This window comes from Salvelinus sp. IW2-2015, linkage group LG26, assembly GCF_002910315.2.
Source record: "Salvelinus sp. IW2-2015 linkage group LG26, ASM291031v2, whole genome shotgun sequence".
NCBI lineage: Eukaryota > Metazoa > Chordata > Actinopteri > Salmoniformes > Salmonidae > Salvelinus > Salvelinus sp. IW2-2015.
The window spans coordinates 20,799,760-20,823,513 of NC_036866.1; the positions used below are offsets into that span (position 1 = coordinate 20,799,760).

General features: G+C 39.4%; 1 protein-coding gene across 2 annotated transcripts in view; it reads right to left on the bottom strand.

Annotated features, from left to right (window-relative positions):
* LOC111952156 (guanine nucleotide-binding protein G(o) subunit alpha) overlaps positions 1-23,470 on the bottom strand; it is a 156,440-nt gene extending 132,970 nt beyond the window's left edge. The window contains exons 1-2 of one of the 2 annotated variants that reach the window (XM_023970688.2): positions 23,001-23,468; positions 22,778-22,820 (exon numbers count right to left, since the gene is read on the bottom strand). In XM_023970688.2, the coding sequence (XP_023826456.1) occupies positions 22,778-22,820; positions 23,001-23,118 (161 nt within the window). In that variant the 5' untranslated portion in view covers positions 23,119-23,468. Of the gene's footprint in view, positions 1-22,777; positions 22,821-23,000 lie in introns of both variants that reach the window. The other variant, XM_023970689.2, reaches the window with a different exon arrangement.
* Positions 23,471-23,754: the final 284 nt, after the last annotated feature.

The following is a 23,754-nucleotide window of genomic DNA, read 5'->3' on the forward strand; positions in this document are numbered from 1 at the left end:
AGGCCATCAGACTGTTAAACAGCCATCACTAACATTGAGTGGCTGCTGCCAACATACTGACTCAACTCCAGCCACTTTAATAATGGAAAAATGTATGTAATCAATTTATCACTAGCCACTTTATATTATTTAATGTTTACTTACCCTGCATTACTCATCTCATATGTATATACTGTACGCTATACCATCTACTGCATCTTACCATCTTGATGTAATGTATCACTAGCCACTTTATATTATATAATGTTTACTTACCCTACATTACTCATCTCATATGTATATACTGTACGCTATACCATCTACTGCATCTTGCCATCTTGATGTAATGTATCACTAGCCACTTTAAACAATGCCACTTCATATAATGTTTTCATACCCTACATTACTCATATCATATGTATATACTGTACTCTATACCATCTACTGCATCTTGCTTATGCCGTTCGGCCATCACTCATTAATGTATTTTTATGTACATATTCATATTCATTCCTTTACACTTGTGTGTAAAAGGTAGTTGTTGTGAAATTGTTAGGTTATATTACTTGTTAGATATTATTACATGGTCGGGAACTAGAAGCACAAGCATTTCGCTACACTTGCATTAACACCTGCTAACCATGTGTATGTGACAAATACATTTGATTTGATTTGTTTCCTGCTAATTATCTGCCTACTTTAGAAATGTCATCGTATTTCCATGCCACTGTAAGTTAGTTTAATTTAGATGAAACAATCAAATTAGCCACCGAGGTGCAACCCATGTCTAGAGCACAAATAAATATAGAATGCAGCTATGGTGGTACTAGCTAACTCATGTCTGACTACAACAGTGTACTAACTACAGACTATCCAGGCTGCATCACATCCGGCCGTGATTGGGAGTCCCTTAGGCGGCGCAAAATTGGCCCAGCYTCGTTTGGGTTTGGCCGTGGTAGGCCGTCATTGTAAATAAGAATTTGTTCTTAACTGACTTGCCTAGTTAAATAAAGGTAAATATATATGTAAATATATATATATATATATATATATATATATATACAAAATAGCAGCAACAAATTCAAACCAACCCAGGGCCATAGCAAAAACATGTCACAGTTGGTTGCATATTAAAAACGACGTCACCGGCCTGAATCTAACCCAATCTGGAGCCAGTTAGTCTACATCGGTAAAGCATAGAGTTAGCTTCCAAATGAGATTAAGTTATTTCTTAAACTATGTTTATAATTGAGGGATGATGACAACCGTTGACCCTGTTTTTCTGTTAGACAAAGTGCAGTCTGGGTGCCAGACTGATCCCCTGGTTATGAACGGATGCGGGACCTAGGAGCAAAGGTGGGTATCATAACATGTCCAGCAATGTGATTGCAGTGGTTTAGCAACCTCCAAAAATGATTTAATTKACTGTTCACTTGCTATTTTCACAGCTTGTCAGGCAAGACCTCAGAACAAAAGTGGGTCATGCGACACAAGTACCCTTGTGACACCTATTCCATTGTTGCCAGAGTCTCCCTTGACTCCTATGAAAAGGACACGCCATCATGAGGCCTCTGATAGTGACCAGAGTTACTGCTCTGATTGCACAGACTGCTTCATCAACAATGACAAGTAACGTGTGTTATGTGAAAAGTTGTATTAAAAAATACCCCCCTTTTATAAACTAGTAGGCTAATTCCCCAGCCAAGCAGATAGTAGAGTTATTTTGGTTGTGAAGTGCATTAGCAAAAAGCTTTGCCCTTTCTTTAGAACAAAATGCTATTTACCACTCGGCTGTCTATTATATCACCCTGTCACAGGCCCTCCCAGTCAACATCACCTCACAAGATTGCCGGCTGCAGTTGTTCGAGAGATGTCCAGTTTGCAGCTGAACATGCAGCATAGAGAAGACCAGCATGGAGGTCCTCATCAGCATCATGCAGACATGCCCTCGCTGTGAGCATTCCAATGAATGGAACAGTCATTGGATGTTGGCAAATATCCGGTCAGCAACCTTCACCTGCCAGCGGCAACAGCTTTCATAGGCTCATCATTTGTACAAATACAGAAGGTAACCCACTTCATTACTTTGTTACATTTAACAGGTGATCTACGCTGCTATGCCCATCAATGGGGCTCTGGCAAAGACCTCACCTCCAACCTTACCTCTTGCCTGCTCACCAAAGGTCATCGAATGGGAGAACAGAATTAGGTAGGTTTAGTCTGACTTGTTCAAACTTTAACATAGTCTATGTTCGTGTATCAGAAATCACCTATCCCTAACTGCCTTTGGTAATAAAACAGGGACTGTGTGTATGTGTTCACAGATGCATGAGATGCAGAGAGACCTGACACTCAACACATCCACTCAACACATCCACAATGAGGTGATTACTAATAGTACAGTACAGCACAAATGTCCAGTAATAGCAACACCCTTTTCATTCCATGTGTCACTGATGAACTCTGCCTCAACTCTGCCTATTTCTACAGATAGACTGGAGATGCTTTTACCAGACTGCAGCCTCAGTCATTTGATGGGGAAACCATTATTTTATCTTACCTATTCACACTTCAACATAGTACCTGTTTGTGTGTCAGATGTTGTGTGTCAAAGCCTCACAATAGCAACATAACTTGGTGGACTACAAGATAATATATTTCAGGCATTCACAGCTTATATTTGTAAATGCATTTTGTCTTATTTTACTGTTAAATTAATCTTGCATTCTTATACATAGATGCCATTTTTGTAAATTTGACATTTATCTCAGGTGGGCTTAAAGGTACAGGAGCAGAAAAATCACTCCCTCTATACAGAATGTAAATGACAATACATATTCAATGAACATGAGCATAAATACATGGTCACATTTAAGTTGATTAAAACACACAAATACATATTGTGCATCTAGCCATGGTGCCTTCACCAAGATTAGAAATAATGAGGAACAATTAGAAACCGCTGTACTCCAAGACGTTTGGAGTGGACTGGTATTCGTTAATGGTAGAGTAATAAGATCAGGGTTGAGGGTTATTACGGATTGAAGACCAACAAGTGGGGGATAAAAATGCAAACAAATGAGGGACAAGAAGATGACTATTGGGCAACTACTCATGCACTTTTGGGTGGGGACATTGTCATATTGTTGTCTTTCATTCATCCAGGTGATTATTTTTTGGAGTCCACCTTTTTAATACAGTAGAGAGGGAGATGTGAAGCTGCCCTCAAATATGTTTTAGGAAGACATGTTGAACTAATTAAAAATAATAGCAGTACAGCAAATGTGAATCAGCTTTCAGATAATTCACTGAAAGTTGTGTGTATTATGGTCTTTGTTGCATGTCTTTTATCCACAGGGGGCCGGTGTGGGGGCAGGTTTGGGTTGTAACCAAGCAATAACACACCTGATTCAACTAATCATGTCTTGATTGAAGTCTATGATTAGTTGAATCAGGTCTGTACTGGTCGGCAAAGAACAAAAGTCCACATTGATCTCCGTGGATACGATTGGATACCCCCCTGTTATGAGTGCTACTTACATGATGAATAGTAATGATCCGAATTAGGCCAGTATATGTTAGAAATGTCTAAACTTAGATTTTAGTGGGCTTAATAGGTATATTTACATATTCAAAGCTTCCTTAGGCATCTCACCATACATTTGCCTGTAGTTACTGAACTCAACCTACAGGAGGTTTGTTTGTTGTGATTGAATGGGGGAAACAGCTGCGGGCAAAGTTCTGACAGGTGGGTGTTTCTTGGGTGTGTCCTTGCCAGCCGCAAGACACACCCACATCAAACCACACCCCCAAGCTAACTCACGTTTGGCTTCTGTCATGGCCGCCAGCATTTCTTGAAGAGCAGGCCAAAAAACAAGGCCAAATCAAAGGGTGCAGTTCCCCTTTAATTGTTGTTCAGAAATGATTTGATATTGAGATAAAACGGCTGCATTGGACCTTTCACTTCTTAAAAATATAGACTCTTAGCTTTAATTTCACACAAAATTTGATGTGGTCCTATGAACTGCACATGTTGGTGCTCATGGGTCCTTCTACATGGAAATGGCCAACATGAACACACAATCTCTTTTTATCTGATATGGAGACAGTCGGCTCAGAGAAAGAAAGCTTGAGTTATGTGTTCTACACCGAGATGGTGGACACTATGGTATACTGTGGATGTTTTAGGATGACAGACAAGACACTAGTGGTGTGTGTGCATGCATATGTTTGTGTGTGTGTGTGTGTGAGAGAGAGAGAGAGAGAGAGAGAGAGAGAGAGAGAAAGAGAGGAGAGAGAGAGAGAGAGAGAGAGAGAGAGAGAGAGAGAGAGAGAGAGAGAGAGAGAGAGAGAGAGAGAGAGAGAGAGAGAGAGAGAGAGAGAGAGAGGCTGGACCACAAATGGAGGCTACCCCAAACAACAGAGCTTGCTAATGAGCAGAACAGAGAACAATGGCGACTAATACAGATAGGCTGAGGAGATGTTTGACAAACATATCTCAAACCTCTCCTACTGTTCTTACTGTTTTCACTAACAAACGAGGGCTGGGCGATATATCATATTAATTAGATTAATTCAAATGTATGTTTTAGCGCAATGTTCCAAATGCCTGTGTCGCAAGAATCTAGGTTTTTATTTGTTTTTTCGTATTTATGAGCGTTCTGTGTCTTTTTGGTCTTGCCTCTTTCGCTCCTTCTGTGCTGTGCACCTTCCCACTCACACACAGACACCAAGCCCCTCCCCCTGCCACTCACAAAAACAACGACGAAAGATAACTTCTTCCTTTATGACAACAAGCAGTTTAAACTCACTATTTGCGGTTTAGTCCAACAGAATCTGTCATATGGACATCGAACCCTTAAAGATATGAATTTACTGTAATAGATGAGAACATAACCTTTCTAACCATACCCTTTTTATATCTCAACTCCCAAAATGTAGAACAGAGCAGGTTCTACTAAAACGAGAGCATCAATGACCATGATTGTGGAAAATGAATGCTCACTTTCTGCCGGACCTGGCATTGCGGTACAATGTACCGCTAGCAGCATATTTGCCACAGACTGTTCTGTGCTAGCGTTCTAGTCTGTGTTTTATAAATGTGCATGAGCATAAAAAGACGCATTTATATAAGGAATTGCCAACTCGTTCTCATTCTGAGAAATAAGCATCTTCTTATCCAGGTAGGCCGCTTGATTTCAATATCTAAACAAAGTCAACAGGCTACACAGTTGGAGACGGACAAGAAGGTATGTTCATAACAGTTAAACTGTTCTACCTTCTTAGCAAGCAAATAGATCCAAGTTGGCTAGACTTTAAATATAAAGATTAGCTGGCTACTCACTAGCTCGTGGGATTGTTAATTTTCTATAATGCCTGCTACAATAAGTGTCATTATTAGTGGATGTGCATTGTGCACGATTCTGTTTAAATTTGTAACAAAAAGGCATTTTCATAGACAGATTTGAAAGCCAGATCAGTGATTATAGCAAAAAATGCATGTTAAACTAATTTGATGAATGAATTCAATTCTTAGTGGGTCTTATAGTTGTGGAAATCGCTTAAAACTAAAAGTATCGTCCCAGTATCGTATCAGACGCCATTTATCTAGATGCGTATCGAATTGTGCTTTGAAGGAGAGGAAAATCTCAGTGTGCAAAGCTGCCATCAAGGCAAAGGGTAGCTATTTGAAGAATCTTTGATTTGTTTAACACTTTTTTGCTTACTACATGATTACATATGTGTTATTTCATAGTTGTGATGTCTCACTATTATTCTACAATGTAGAAAATAGTAAACATAAAGAAAAACCCTTGAATGAGTAGGTGTTCTAAAACTTTTGACCGGGATTGTATATCTTTAAGCTTTCTTATATCTCTCAGATATACAGTGCCTTCAGAAAGTATTCACACCCCTTTACCTTTTCCACATTTTGTTGTGTTAGTCTGAATAAAAAATATATATATTTTATGTCACTGACACATAATGTATTTTCGAAAAGCTGAAATGTCTTGAGTCAATAAGTATTCAACCCTTTTGTTATTGCAAGGCTAAATAAGTTCAGGAGTAAAAATGTGCTTAACAAATCACGTAGTAAGTTGCATGGAATCATTCTGTGTTCAATTATAGTGGTTTACCCCAAAATCATAACTACCCCATCTCTGTACCCCACACATACAATTATTTGTAAGGTCCCTCAATCGAGGCCTAGTTAAATAAAGGTTAAATAAAAAATACAAATATTGAGTACTGAATTTCAAGCACAGATTCAGCCACAAAGACCAGGAAGGTTTTTCAATGCCTCGCAAATAAGGACACCGATTGGTAGAAAAAGCAGACACTGAATATCCTTTTGAGCATGGTGAAGTTATTAATTAGGCTTTGGATGGTCCTTCCTAACTCAGTTGCCAAAATTGCCCGGAGAAACTGCTCAGGGATTTCACCATGAGGCCAATTGTAACGATCGTCCTGGAAAGAAGGTGACCAAAACGCAGCGTGGTACGTGTTCATGATATTTAATAAAGCTGAACACTAGAACAAAAAATAACAAAGCGAGTGAACGAAACGAAACAGTTCTGTCTGGTGCAGACACACAAAACAGAAAATAACTACCCACAACAAACAGGTGGAAAAAGGCTACCTAAGTATGGTTCTCAATCAGAGACAACGATAGACAGCTGCCTCTGATTGAGAACCACAACCGGCCAAACACACAGAAAAGAAAACATAGAACACCAGACATAGAATGCCCACCCCAACTCACGCCCTGACCAAACCAAAATAGAGACATAAAAAGGATCTCTAAGGTCAGGGCGTGACACCAATGGTGATTTTAAAACAGCTACAGGGTTTAAATGGTTATGATGTGAGAAAACTGAGGATGGATCAACAACATTGTAGTTACTCCACAATACTAACCTAAATGACAGAGTGAAAAGAAAGAAGCCTGTACAGAATAAAAATATTCCAACACATGCATACTGTTTGCAACAAGACACTTAAGTAATACTGCAAATAATTTGGCTAACAAATTCACTTTTTGTCCTGAATACATAGCGTTACGTTTGGGGCAAATCCAACTGAACACATCACTGAGTACCACTCTTCATATTTTCCAGCATAGTGGTGGCTGCATCATGTTATGGGTATGCTTGTCATCGGCAAGGACTAGGGAGTTCTTCCAACAGACACTGGGAGACAAATTCACCTTTCAGCAGGACATTAACCTAAAATACAAGGCCAATTCTACACTGAAGTTGCTTACCAAGACAACATTGAATGTTCTTGAGTCGCCTAATTACAGTTTTGACTTAAATCAGCTTGAAAATCTATGGCAAGACTTGAAAATGGTTTTCTAGCAATAATCAACAACCAACTTGATAGAGCTTGAATAATAAATWAAAAAATAATGGGCAAATATTGTATATATCCAGGAGTGCAAAGCTCTTAGAGACTTAAATGATGACCAATCTGGCTCTCCACGTGCGCATGTTGATTTTGTCTATCCCCACTAGACACGTTCATGACACACAGGTTAAAATACCAAAACCAACTGTGAACCAACTATATTCATTTGGGGAGAGGTCAAAACACATATGAAACATTCATGGACATTTAGCTTGCTGTTGCTAGCTAATTTGTCCTGGGAGATAAAGATTTGGTTACCTTACCTGAAATCTATTTGCTTGATCTTTGTAGAATTTTGACCCATTTTGAGTCACACAAAATTGTCTACTCTGACAATTAATCCACAGATAAAAGGGGTAACCTAATTAGCTTTTAGTTAGTTCTTTTTTATTTCTTTTTAATAGGGGGTAGATCAGCTTTAATATCGCAGATAGATTGTGGCTTCTATCAATGTAATTGTCTGCATTATTTATATATTTTTTTGTAAATATATACACTACRGTTCAAAAGTTTGTGGTCACTTAGAAATGTTCTTGTTTTTAAAAGAAAAGCAATTTTTTTGTCAAATTAAAATAACATCAAATTGATCAGAAATACAGTGTAGACATTGTAAATGTTGTAAATGACAATTGTACAGTGGTTCCTCCTTTAAAAGTTGCGTCATGCTGGGGCACACCTTGCGTGCTGCCGCAGCATTCTGTGGCACGTCATTTAATTCTCAGCCATTTTTTCTGTTACTGCAAGTTATTGCTAGTTTGACTAGCATATTTGAGAAGCATTTGATAGTATTCTGTATTGGCATTACCAGAGAATTTAAAACCTTTTTTGTAATAACATAGTATATGGGATTGATTTTAAGAAATTTGGCTTAATTAATTTGTTTAATATTATGGTGTTTCTATTCAGAGAAAAACGAAACCCTCAGAGTTTCTATGGTGCTGTACAACGTGACGGTCGGGAGTAGGCTACAGGATTGGAGGATTCTAAGTTGTTTGCCTTCATTACACAACTTTGTTCCAATATTTCTGTAAATCAGTGATATTTATTCCCATAGTAATTCGTTATGGATCCATAACTAAACAACATCTGCATTTTGAAAGAGTATTCTTTATCATTATTTTATTAACGAAATGTGTTTATTTGTTTGTTAGGCTACTGTGCAGTCTACAATACATACTGTAGTAAACATGAGAAAGTGCAAGAGGGAGACCAGGGTTCAAATCCCTGTTGGGGAGGAAGGAGTAGGCTGTCCTTGTAAATAAGAATGTGTTCTTAACTGGTTCCATATGTGTTATTTCATAGTTTGCCTTCATTAGGCATTACTCAACACTAGTGAGACTCATTTCGCCTATGGTAGACCTACAGTATATCGAGAAAAAAATTATAATAATTATGACGTGACTCTGCCAATTATTACATTTAGAGGATTGGAGGACTCTAAATTAACATCTAAGGGGCATTTTCCATTAGATATTCTCACAGATCCTAAGCAGTTTTTATATAATTCTAAATGAATTAATAATAATAATCACTTTGTTTAAAAAGTAACAATATTTTGGAAATTTCGTTTTCATTTAACTTAGAGTGAGACACACGGTTGATTCGTCTGTGAAGATGACATTATTGAATGTCTCGCCAGCTTTGATCCATGCCTGGGCCTGCAGGACGTAAAGTTCTGTGTTTGTCAGACGAATGTGACATGAGTTGACGCTGGAGAGATGAAGCAGGTACGGGGAGTCAAACATTTAATAAAGAACGGACATGGAACGAGACAGGAACAGCGTCAGCATACAAGAAAACAAAGAAAAAAACAATCAATGCAGAAGCGGGGAACAGAGCTGGGGAACTGACAAATATAGGGGAGGTAATAACAGGTGATGAGTGAGTCCAGGTGAGTCCAATATCACTGATGCACGTGACGAGGGAAGGCAGGTGTGCGTAATGGATGATAGGAGTGCGTGATGCAGGGCAGCCTGGTGCCATCAAGCGCCAGGGGGGGAAGAGCGGGAGCAGAAGTGACAGTACCCCCAACTCTAGGGGGTTCCACCCGGCGTCCCACCTGGGCGAACCGGGCCGAGACATGGGCGCTGGGCAAGCCGGGTTGGGGCGTGGAAGCCCAACGAACCGGCAGGAGTGTGAGAGCCTGGCGAGCCGGCTGAGGCAAGGAAGCCCGACGATCCGGCTGAGGCAAGACACCTGTCGATCCCACTGCAGAGAGGGAGCCCAAAGATCCGGTGGAGTGTGACGTAGGATGGGAAGCCGCCGAGTCAACAGAGGCAAGGAAACCTCTCGAGCCAGCCAGGGCGTGAAAGCCAGATGGGCTGGCTGAGGCACCCCCGGTTCCATCGGCGGTGGAATCCACCCCGACGTCACCAACAAAACAAAAACAAAAAACTTTAAAAAACTCCTGGACTGGCTGGGCGAACAAGAACTGACAATCCGGCTGAGGCCCATGTGGGATGGGCCCCATCCGAGCCAACCGGAGCAAGGAAACCTCTCAAGCCAGCTAGGACGTGGGATGTAGCCTCGCTACTTCTATAGCCTGGCTACTGTATACAGCCTGTCTTTTTACTGTTGTTTTATTTCTTTACCTACCTATTGTTCACCAAATACCTTTTTTGCACTATTGGTTAGAGCCTGTAAGTAAGCATTTCACTGGAAGGTCTACACCTGTTGTATTCAGCGCACGTGACAAATAAACTTTGATTTGATTTGAAGCCCGAGGAGCTGGCTAGGCACCCCTGGTTCCATCGGTYGTTTTTGGGGATTAGCTAGCACGCTAGATAGTTTTCTAACCAGGGCCGTTTCTAGCTCTTTGGGGGCCCTAAGAGAGATTTGGTTMCCCCCCCATTTTAGTGACCCCCTCTTGACGGTGGAGAGTGTCACGACCGTCAAAAGGAGGAGACCAAGGTGCAGCGTGGTATACGTACATTCTACTTTATTACAAGAATGAACACTGAACCAAAATAACAAAACGAACCGTGAAGCTATACAAATGAGTGCTGACAGGCAACTACACATTGACAAGAACCCACAAATACCCAAGGAAAATGGCTACCTAAATATGGTCCCCAATCAGAGACAACGATAAACAGCTGCCTCTGATTGGGAACCATAATCAGGCCACCATAGACTTACAAATACCTAGACCTACTAAAACCCCTAGACAATACAAAACTAGCATACCCACCCTAGTCACACCCTGACCTAACCAAAATAATAAAGAAAACAGGGTGTGACAGAGAGAAACATTCTTGCAATTCTATACATTTTGCCATGGGGCGTAGAGAACATTTTGCAGTTTTATAACAAATTTCATGCAATTCTACTCATTTTGCCATGGGGCAGGGAGAAAAATTTGCAGTTTTAAAGCAAATATCCTTAAATGTTACACATTTTGTAATGACATATGCCATGTTAATATGACTAACATATTAGTGAGAATGATTAATGGGGCCACCTGGAGGTCAGTATTAGGCAAGTTTAGATATCTGGCTAGACTAACTACCAATCGAAAAATAGTTAGCTGGCATGGCTAATTGAGTGACTGTCACTAGCCATGTCAGCTAACAATTTTTAGATTGGTAGTTAGTCTAGCCAGATATCTAAAGAGAAACAATGCTGATGCGCAACCAAATTTTGAAATTGAACCTGGCGTATTCTACAATTCTTACTCTCAATAGTAAGTTGAGTTCCTATTTTTTTTWWATAATAATAATAATAAATAAATAAAATGTACTGGTTGGAGAGCCCACTCCACTAGAGGCCAGGGGCCCTAAACAGCCGCTTATGTCGCTTATGCCTGGAACCCTGTTTCTAACATTGACTAGCTAGCTACATAAAGCTGGCAAATAGCAATGCTATGGTTGCTACACACTAGCACAGACATTGGTCTTGTCTTCCCTGAACCTTGTTCTCGTGGTAACTGTACCCCAAGGATATTACGTGAGACATACCCAGCATGTTATAAGGCAGTGGTCACCAAACTTTTCTGAGTCAAGATCACTTCCAAAAGTAAGCCGAGATCTACCGCTCAGATTATTTTTTTAAACATGACTTAAAAAAACAAGCCTATGCAACATGAACCTTATTGCCCTGCCAATGTTGTTCTTCTCACATAATATTTCAAAATTGTAGGTATGTGATCACATTGGTAATAGATCATGTGTTGTATTACTTGAGGCACAGTTAAGTGAGCATAATAATTTGCTTTTATTTTATTTTACTGGACTGATGGCCTGCATATGATGGTCAGCCTGAGGGAAGGGAGGGAGGGATAGGAGGGAGCAGCAGGGAGACTGCCTCTCACCCGACTCATCGTCCCTCCGCTCTCCTTCCGCTGAGAAAAGGGGAACACAGTCTTGGGGCCACCCTCTTCCTGCCTCATGCATAAATTCATGTTTTTACTCTATGGCCAGAGAAAGTGAAATATTCCTTGATATTAAAAAAGACTCAAGCCACTAATGTTAACAACGCAAGCTTTGCTATACTCATTCATTGCAGCTGCAGTGCTGGAATTAAGCATTTGGCCTATTGCTCGAGGAAACTGTGGAGACACGGTGATCTGAGCTATCTGATTGGCCAGATAGGTGTACAGGTGTACTTGATTTGCTCTATACCTTCGGACACGAAATGGTTCAAAATGGGAACACTCCAGGTGCTAGGCCTGCTAAATCAAGTGCACATATCGCCAACAAAACAGCACTAAACAAAAAAKAAAAAAAATAGGAACGCTAGGCTTTATTGTTGTTGTTTTTTACAGAAACATTTGGTGATCGACTACGAATGTCTCGGAGATCGACCAGTCGATTGCGATTGACCGGTTGATAACCACTGTTATAAGGTTAGCTAGCTAGCTACTTGTGTCAACACACCTCTGAGTAAGGTTAGTTAATTTTAAATGTAATCACTCGCTAACTTAATGTTAGCAAGTACTATTATTGCTAGCTGTATAACGCAACATCTAGCTAGGTAGCTAGGCCTAGCTATAGGCTATAGGCCTAAACTATAGAAATCATTATAATGATAACTAGTATTAGTAGGTTAATGTAGAGTGTCTATGCTAAATTGTCATACATTCTTCTTCTCTACCACAGATTCCCATAAAAAAAATTGTAAACATTTTATTTAACCTTCATTTAACTTGGCAAGTCAGTTAAGAARAAATTCTTATTTACAATGACGGCCTACCCCAGACGACGCTGGGCCAATTATGCGCCGCCCTATGGGACTCCCAATCACGGCCGGATGTGATTCAGCCTGGATTCGAACCAGGTACTGTAGTGACGCCTCTTGCACTGAGCCCAAGTTCTCAGACTCCAGGATGGGAAAATGCTTAGAAGAAAGAAACAGATGAAGACAGAGACGTTGTTGATTTCCATTGTTACTTGTAATGTTAAAAAGGAGATAAAAAGAAGGGCTGTGCCCGAATAAAAAAAATCTTCGACCGAGAGTCGTCTATTCTTTCGATCAATCGATTGGTCAAAACTTTCAAATGTGTATTTTTCCATATATAGACACACCCTAGGTTTGAATAAAATCAACTATATGTAGGCTGCTGAGCTTGTTAAATGCTTTAAGACATGCAAATTACTAAAGAGGGCGCTAGAGATCAAAAACCAGAAGAAAAAAACCTGTTCCCAACCTCCTCCTCCTGCTGCCCGCTGCTGCTGGCCTTCGCAGATTCTGCCTTTAAGCTCCTGAAGTTACCGGTAATAGGCCACACCAGCGTTCGGCAACCTTTTCCATTTGGAATGCCAAGTTATCTTAACATTTCTACTGATCTGTGTGCCAGTTATGATTTTCATATGCACATTTTCATGGAACAGTTTTATTTAATTTATAATAAGGTCTTCATATCTCAAAGTCAATGTAATGTGGTTAAACAAAACTCTATCTAAATGAAAATGAAAATGATACAAATATAAAAAATAACTTCTATTTCCATTGCCAGTATGTAAAAATAGCCTAAATAAAGCCAACAAATAAAAATATTGCAGCCTGCAAATATCCTGATAAAAATAAATATCTTATAAATCACATTGGCTACGCATGGCCTGTCTGCAAGGAACTTGAAACATTGTATCAACTATTAACTTGGTCAGCACCAAAGCTCATGCTAGCAAACTTTCAACATTGTATAAAATATTCTTGGCCCTCAGAGTTTCCTGCCCCAGTGAGCTCCAGACAAGCAGACACAGCTGTAGGCTATTTGCGCAAGGGATAAGAAGTAATCAGGAAGGCCAATGTTATGACGTTTCCACCCGACCAGAGTATAACATTTTTCCCCCTTTCATGCTGAGTGGTTATCGAAAGGGAGAGAGCTGTAAAGATTTTTCAAATTGGCTACGTTCAGGAACTATTGTCATTCTCAATGGATGTAAAAGCAGACTTTGTTTACTTACAGTTTGAGGCGAAGAAAAAAGCTTAGGCCAAGTTGTATGTGTAATCAAGTGCGTGTCCTTACTCAAGATTGACAGAAGCCCAAATTGACAACTTGTAAATGGAATTAAATAAACCCCCCAAAAATTCTCCATGGCCTCTGCTTTCGATTAGTCCACTCAGACAGGCGTGAATCAGACAGATGTCTCGTGTGCCATCATTTTTTAAATATAGCCTATATTTGCCACTGCTCGACTAAAACAATCTCGGTCGACCAACAGCCTATTGACCAAACAATCGACCAGTCGACTAAATGGGGTCAGCCCTAATATTTTTACATGTTGCAATAAAGTTGACTAAAGTAGAAGCTCATCTTTTGTTTGTAGGTATTTTCACTTGGGAATGAGTAGTAAGTAATTATATGGTAATTATAAAGGTAACTAACTATAAACGTATTTTAAATAGCTAAATCCTGTGTAACAACTAGCGATAGCATTGTACTTATGCAGATATGTAGTCTGTGGTCTATTAGTGTGTTTACCTTACCACTTGGGTGGCGCTTTCGGAACCTGATGATTGGATTGTCAGGATGGCTAACATACAGTAAGTACTATGTAGGTACACAATAATTACAAGAAAGTGTTCCTCAAGATACACTTCAATTTAACTAGCTAAATCCTGTATAAAATATTGTAATTACATTGTGCTTATGCAGAAATCACATGTACTCTGTGATGTACTAGTGTGTTATTTTCTCACTTGTATGGTGCTTCTAGAAGCCTCAAAATTAGGTCCAGGTTGTCAGGAATAGTAATCCACTATGTAGGTAACATACCATGTAGATACACATGAATTACTAGTTGTTTTGAGTAAAGTATAATGCCATCCACTTGGTATAAGTTTATAGTGAATCCCATTCCCAAATCTTCAAAACATTTATTATAGAGGCATACTAAGTATGGTAAGTACAGTCTATAAATTACAGTATAGTCATTTATCCTTAATACGGACCACCCATCCCGGATCCGGGATCATTCTCATCAGAAACGCTGACTAGCATAGCCTAGCCTAGCGCCACAGGGATATAATATAATATAATTTCATGAAATCACAAGTCCAATACTGTAACGGTAGTCCTCCTCCTCTTCAACCGAAGAGGAGGAGTAGTGATCGAACCAAGGCGCAGCGTAGTGAAATGACATGATTTATTGAACACGACGGAAAAACAAACTAAACTTGCATAAACAAACAAAACAAATAAACGATGCAGACAGACCTGAACGACGAACTTACATATAACGTGAAGAACGCAATGAACAGGAACAGACTACATAAAARGAACAAACCGCAAACAGTCCCGTATGGTGCAAACATATACACAGACACAGGAGACAACCACCCACAACGAACACTGTGAAACAACCTACCTAAATATGACTCTCAATTAGAGGAACGCCAAACACCTGCCTCTAATTGAGAGCCATACCAGGCAACCCTTAAACCAACATAGAAACAGACAACATAGAATGCCCACCCAAACTCACGTCCTGACCAACTAACACATACAACAAACTAACAGAAATAGGTCAGGAACGTGACAAATACAGCAAATGAAAGTTAAACATCTTGTGAATCCAGCCAACATGTCCGATTTTTAAAATGTTTTACAGCGAAAACACAACATATATTTATGTTAGCTCACCAGAAAAGCCCAACACACAACGCCATTTTTTCACCGCAAAGATAGCTTTCACAAAACCCACAAATAGAGATAAAATTAATCACTAACCTTTGAACAACTTCATCAGATGACAGTCTTATGACATCATGTTATACAATACATTTATGTTTTGTTCGAAAATGTGCATATTTATAGCTACAAATCGTGGTTTTACATTGCCGCCATGGTCACAAATGGCACCAAAACAGCCAGAATAATTACAGAGAGCAACGTGAAATATAGAAATACTCATCATAAAACTTTTATGAAAAATACATGTTGTACACATAATTAAAGATAAACATCTTGTGAATCCAGCCAACATGTTCGATTTTTAAAATGTTTTACAGCGAAAACACAACATATATTTATGTTAGCTCACCAGAAAAGCCCAACACACAACGCCATTTTTTCACCGCAAAGATAGCTTTCACAAAACCCACAAATAGAGATAAAATTAATCACTAACCTTTGAACAACTTCATCAGATGACAGTCTTATGACATCATGTTATACAATACATTTATGTTTTGTTCGAAAATGTGCATATTTATAGCTTCATGGTCACAAATGGCACCAAAATGTCCGGAGAAATTTTAGACAGCCACGTAATCTAACAGAAAAACTCATCATAAACTTTGCTGAAAAATACATGTTGCACATATAATTAAAGATACACTGGTTCTTAATGCAACCGCTATGTTAGATTTAAAAAAAAATAACTTTAGTACAAAGCACAGCATGCAATAATCTGAGACAGAGCTCAGCTATTCTCCGCCATGTTGGAGTCCAAAGAGTCAACAAAAATACGAAATAACATCATAAATATTCCCTTACCTTTGATGAACTTTTATCAGAATGCAGTGCCAGGAATCCTAGTTCCACAATAAATCGTTGTTTTGTTTTAGAATGTCCATTTCTTCTGTTGAATTAGCAACTTTGGCTAGCATGTGTAGCTCACGTGTCCATGAAGATTTTACGCATGAACGAAAAAWTCAAAAAGTGATAATAAAAGTCGAATAAACTGGTCAAACTCAGTTGAGAATCCATCTTTAGGATGTTTTTCACATATWTATCCAATAACGTCCCAGACGGAGCATTTCTTCGTGTCTACCTAACGCATTGCAGACAACGATATGACAAACCTAAGTGCGTAGCCAAATACTGCCAATATGGCTGACCTCTCACTCCAACYACTCCCATCCGGTCCCACAGAAGGCTAGACACTTCATTCCACGTTCTACTGCCTGTTGACATCTAGTGGAAGGCGTATGAAGTGCATACAGATCCATAAATACAAGACAATTGAATAGGCAATGCCTTTCACAGAGACCCATTTCAGAATTTTCACTTCCTGCTTGGAAGTTTGCCTGCAAAATGAGTTCTGTTTTACTCACAGATATAATTCAAACAGTTTTAGAAACTTCATAGTGTTTTCTATCCAATAGTAATAATAATATGCATATCATATGATCTAGGACAGAGTACGAGGCCGTTTAAATTGGGCACAATTTTATCCAGAAGTGAAAAGGGCGCCCCCTATTTCCAAGAGGTTAACAGTAAATGAATTACCTTTTTGGAGGATCAAAACATTCTGGTGGAAGAAGAAATTGTGTTTTGTAAATCCAGAGCATGTATCGATCATATCTTCTCGGCCTGCACAATAGTCAGAAATAGACTACAGGAAAATAAGCCTACTTTTGCATGTTTCATTGATTTCCAGAAAGCTTTTGATTTTGTAAATAGGGATCTTTTAGCCTATAGTTTGATAAAGACAGGGGTTGATTGGACATTTTATCACGCAATCCAGTCCCTCTACCAAACACCAACTGCCTGTGTGTGAGTTAATGAATTTCGTACAGATTGGTTTCCCACACCCTCGGGTGTAAAACAAGAAAGAAAATGTTATTGGTGCAAAAGAGGGAGACCCATTTTTTCGAAAACCAGGTACTAAAAAAAGTGTTTTTCAGTTTTGTTTTGGTGAAGAAATGATTGAGTTTACTAGCAATTATAAATATTTAGGTCTTTATTTTGATGAACATATGACCTTTATATACGTCACATCTGCCCTGGCCGACTCAGCAAGTAGAGCTCTTTTTTTTACCTTTACTTAACTAGGCAAGTCAGTTAAGAACAAATTCTTATTTACAATGACGGCCTACCCCAGCCAAACCCGGAAAACACTGGGCCAATTGTGCACCGCCCTATGGGACTCCCAACTCGAATCAGGGACTGCAGTGACGCCTCTTGCACTGAGATGCAGTGCCTTAGTTGGATATGCCAATTGCCAGAATAGCCAGCAAAGTTTTTCAATGGCAATTTCAATAAAATTATATTTAAAAAACAGATTAAAAAACATCTTATGGAACAGCGGGGACTGTGAAGCAACACAAACATTGGCACAGACACATGCATACAAACACACACACACACACACACACAATAACATACGCACTATACATATTGGCCAGTCTGAGATAACTCTGCCTAGAAGGCCAGCATCCCGGAGTTGCCTCTTCACTGTTGACGTTGAGACTGGTGTTTTGCGGGTACTATTTAATGAAGCTGCCAGTTGAGGACTTGTGAGGCGTCTGTTTCTCACTAGACACTCTAATGTACTTGTACTCTTGCTCAGTTGTGCACCGGGGCCTCCCACTCCTCTTTCTATTCTTGTTAGAGGCAGTTTGCGCTGTTCTGRGAAGGGAGTAGTACACAGCGTTGTACCAGATCTCCAGTTTCTTGGCAATTTCTCGCATGGAATAGCCTTCATTTTTCAGAAAAAGAATAGACTGACGAGTTTCAGAAGAAAGTTCTTTGTTTCTGGCTATTTTGGGCCTGTAATTGAACCCACAAATGCTGATGCTCCAGATACTCAACTAGTCTAAAGAAGGCCAGTTTTATTGCTTCTTTATCAGCACAACAGTTTTCAGCTGTGCTAACATAATTGCAAAAGGGTTTCTAATGATCAATTAGCCTTTAAAATTATAAACTTGGATTAGTTAACACAACGTGCCATTGGAACACAGGAGTGATGGTTGCTGATAATGGGCCTCTGTACGCCTATGTAGATATTCCATAAAAAAATCTGCCGTTTCCAGCTACAATAGTCATTTACAACATTAACAATGTCTACACTGTATTTCTGATCAATTTTATGTTATTTTAATGGACAAAAAAATTGCTTTTCTTTAAAAAACAAGGACATTTCTAAGTGACCCCAAACTTTTGAACGGTAGTGTATGTAAATAAGGTATTTCTGTTTTTTTTGTTTTATACATTTGAAAAAAATTCTAAAACCTGTTTTTGCTTTGTCATTATGGGGTATTGTGTGTAGATTGCTGAGGATCATCATTTTTGCAAAAAATACCTTGCTTTTTCAGTGTATGCTCATTTACTTATGTGGCTGCCATCCAAATAGTGTTGCACTTCTGTTGTCATATGATGAAAAGGAAGCTATTTTCTGCCTAATGTGTTGCACTAATGTATATTATGTGAAGAAAAACTATAGTTGCATGTCCCTGATCACTCTATTCAACAACAAAAAAGCCAACCCTGTCAATACACAACTGGACTCACCTGCTCCCGCTTTCTCCCACTGTGCCATTTACAAACAAACACGTGACTTGCTCAACTGTTCTGGGGAACTACTTCAGCTTCATAATGTAAAATTATTTGACAGGTGAAATGAAAAACGTAATCTGCTTCATCTCCTAACCATTGCATATGCAGGTACAGGTACTGCAGGTACAGTGCCTTCGGAAAGTATTCAGACCCCTTGAAAATGTCTACATTTTGTTACGTTACAGCCTTATTCTAAAATGTATTAAATAATCATATTTCGAATGTTTAGGCCTATCATATAAAGAATGTAGCCTGCTACAATTACCAATGTATTGCTTAAAGTTAATATAGCATGGAGAAAAATAGGCTGGCTACACCGAGAAAAGTACCAGAGAAAAGTAGGTACATATCAGTCAGAGCGCTGTCTGCTGAGAGAATGCAGTTTGTGAATTCTCATTAGAATTTAAAAGTGCAACTGAAACACAAAATTAGTCTGATGCCGAGCAGAAATTCCAATAAGCATTTTAGATCTACGTTTACAAAATGCAGCAAGATATTTTCTTATGCATTTGATCTTTTTTTAAGTGGCTGAATTAATAAGGTGACGGGGCATCATATTGTGTTAGCTTTCTGCTGTGTTTGAGAAGTGCTATCTTGATTTCCTTGCGTTTTTTTCTTTACTCCATTCTCGCCCCATCTACTCCTCCCCCTCTTCTCCGAGCTTAGCAGGCAGGCCCATTGCCCTAGCGACTCTACACAGAAACAGCTGTAGACATGCTGCTGGAGAGCCAGTACTGTTCTTCCTTCAGACAAGCGTGCGTCAAAACTTTGTTCATTTGCACAATGTCTCTCGTTCAAATACGCTTGTAAATGTCCGAACTCACCAAGAATTACATTTGGTATCACCTACCTATACTTGGTATCACCCATCTATACTTGTATAACTTCATGAGCTGGATTGCCTGTCTTTTGCAATTTGTTTATTTTCGTTTGCGCTCGTTAGCATATTTAGCTAGCAGCCTCTATGGAAATTCGCTATTACTTGTGCTAATGTTGTTAGCATTGTTGCATTTTTGGCACCCCCTTGTGTACCAAGCCGGTAATACCTAAAATCTCGGGATTAGAGAAGGATGGTATGACGATATGAAAATCTGGATACCGCCCAACCCTATCACCTAGTAATTAAATTGTACTTATGCAGATAGTACATGTACTCCGTGGTGTACTAGTGGGTTTATCCTCCCACTTCAATGGCAAGGAGGTTCAGGTTGTCATTATGGGCAACATACACATTATTTATAAGTATTTTTTTATATATATAATCTTGGATGACACCCGTATGGTAGACACCAGTCAGTGAGGTTGACCTATATCTGATCTGCTTTTGAAACTCAACCAAGTTAACCAAGATGGCACACTTTTGGGGGGCAACGGCTAGCAACAACACTGAGTGGAGATTTTGTAGAGTGCGCATTCATGGATTGGTAATTAGAGCCTATCCAACCTTTCTAATCTTYGACAGCCAGCGCATCTGTCCACAAGAGATTACAACCTTGCAACAGTTGTTACTGAATCGGATGTTGCTGATAGGAAACAAAACACTAAATTGGTGAATGTAGTGGAAACTTGCCTATTTGTAACAAGCATTTTAATTTGGAATTACAGACTGCAATTACCACTAGTTATGAGTTATTACAACTAACTATAACACTGTAATGAGGACCCCTTAAAATGACAGTCATCATAACATTCATCTGAATTCTTAATTAGTTGAATATCTGAAATGGCATGATTGATTGATTAATTGATTGATTAAAGGCAAGAAATGGTGTTGGCTATAAGGCAGGCAAATAAATATTGCAGTGTGAAGTTCCCACCCAATTATTCGCTCAGCCTACATAAATGTGTTTGAGAAAAATGTAATTTAATCTTTAACATTCATCAATTACAATAGGCTCCAAAAGTATTGGGACAGTGACACCTTTTTTGTTGTTTTGGCTATGTACTCCAGCACTTCAAATCAAATCAAATCAAATCAAATTGTATTTGTCACATACACATAGTTAGCAGATGTTAATGCGAGTGTAGCGAAATGCTTGTGCTTCTAGTTCCGACAATGCAGTAATAACCAACAAGTAATCTAACCTAACAATTCCACAACTACTACCTTATACACACAAGTGTAAAGGGATAAAGAATATGTACATAAAGATATATGAATGAGTGATGGTACAGAACGGCATAGGCAAGATGCAGTAGATGGTATAGAGTACAGTATATACATATGAGATGAGTAATGTAGGGTATATAAACATAAAGTGGCATAGTTTAAAGTGGCTAGTGATACATGTATTACATAAAGATAAGATGGCAAGATGCAGTAGATGATATAGAGTACAGTATATACATATACATATGAGATGAGTAATATAGGGTATGTAAACATTATATTAAGTGGCATTGTTTAAAGTGGCTAGTGATACATTTGAATTGATACAATGACTATGGGGTTAAACTGCACTCTGTCAGCTTTAATTTGAGGGTATTGTCATCCATATTGGGTGAACTGTTTAGAAATTATAGCACTTTTTGTACATAGTCCCCCCATTTTAGGGGACCCAAAGTATTGGGTCAAATGTACTTATATGTGTATTAAAGTAGTCAAAAGTTTAGTATTTGGTTCCATATTCCTAGCAAGCAATGATTAAATCAAGCTTGTGACTCTACCAAATTGCTGGATGCATTTGCTGTTTGTTTTGGTTGTGTTTCAGATTATTTTGTGCCCAATAGAAACTAATGGTCAATAATGTCATTTTGGAGTCACTTTTATTGTAAAGAAGAATAGAATATGTTTCCCAAGACATGCTAACCTCTCACCATTACAATAACAAGCGAGGTTAGCATTTTGGGGGGGGGGTATGATATTGCGTCTGTAACTTTCTCACTCATCATTATTCACAAAAACCTCATAGGGATTGTATCATTTCTAATCCAAAGTGCTAGAGTACAGGGTCAAAACAACAAAACATGTGTCACTGTCACAATACTTTCGGAGCTCACTGTAGCCTGTACCACTTGGGTTGACTTCACAAAATCAACTAATTTGCCATCAAACGTTAAAACCAGCAGATATCTCCCACAAAAGCTCTCCAGTCTTAATATACCCCGGTTACATTTATAGCCTTTAACATTAATATTTCTCTAAATTATGAAGCAGTTTGCTTGCCCGCCACGAGATCAGACATTGAAGGGACAGGAGACATATCTGGGAGATAAAACATGCCGAATTGAGAGAGGTGTATTCTCAGAACTGGTCATTGCACGGTTTATTAATTTACAGACTGACACAAGCTGTCAGTGAAAGCTAACGTGCATTAGCTGTATAGGCAAAACAGGTTCCGATTTCAGCACCATTTTTGTGAACAGCTCATCGATATTTTCCCTTAACCCGCAACGCTGTCGGTTTAAGTCAATAAGCTCTTCTCACCAGAAAAGGTAAAACATATTTGGAAATGTCGAGGACCAAATAAACCTTTCTCAAGCTACTACTGTGTGTGTGTGTGTGTGTGTGTGTGTGTGTATGATGTGGGTGTGTGTGTGTGTGTGTGTGTGTGTGTGTGTGTGTGTGTGTGTGTGTGTGTGTGTGTGTGTGTGTGTGTTGTTGTTAAGCCTTTCATGGTATACATCACACACATTCAATGCAAATAATTATTAGACCGTGGCACCTACTTCATCTGTTTCACGATGGTACTTTTTCCTGACTCCCCAGCCCCTGAAGGGATGAAAAGAGACAAGGGGGTATAAAGTAACGTTACATCAATGTTGTGGTTTTAATTTATATTCATAGTCTAACCAGAAAGCAGGTGTGTGATTTGGACACTTCAGACTATGGACAAGCAACCAGGAAGCCGATCGACCGGGTCCGGCCACCCCTCCTTCCGAAGAATCTTACCGAGAAGGAGTAGTTTTACGTCTTTCGCGGCTGTGACTCCATCTTCTTTGAGGTTTTTCTCGATAGCCTTGCTCCTGTCCAAAGCCGCTCTCTCCTCGGCGCTCAGTGTACATCCCATGGCTACACAACCTCTGATCTTCTTGATATCCAAAGTAACGGTTGGCGAGGACCGAAATATACGAGCAATTATTTCCCCCCTATTTCTTCCTTATCTAGGCTGACTCGCTCTCGTTCTCCCTCTCTCGCTCGCGCTCTGCCGATGACTGGTTAAAGCATGAAAAAATTCGCCACGACAACGTTTGACACTTGTTTGAAAAAAAGGACTTGTCTTCGTATCTTGCGCTCACACGGTCTCTTTGTCAGTGTGGTTGTGCTTGGTCCTCGGGCGGGGAAACTCTACTGGGCGGCGGCAACAGCTACGAGCGCTCGCATCGTTTAGCTTGCCACTCACAATGAACGGAGGAAGGAGAGTGCGTTTGGATCCGCACTACACTCTTGCTGACGTCAGGACCAAAGCGAGCATGCTCGAGCAAACCATCCTGGTGGCAGAGTACCGTTATACTACCTGTTTGACAGTCTCAAGTCAAAATAATTTTATTTATTCAACAGGGGTTTCGTTTTCGGATGGGGATTTCTGTAACAGAGCAGGTAGATTTCCAGTTGTCAGATTTCCTCTGATAGCCTACGCAAAAGCCGCAAGCCAGGTTGTCTGTTAGATGTTGGGCTAGGTGTGATCTTATTAAATCATAACTGG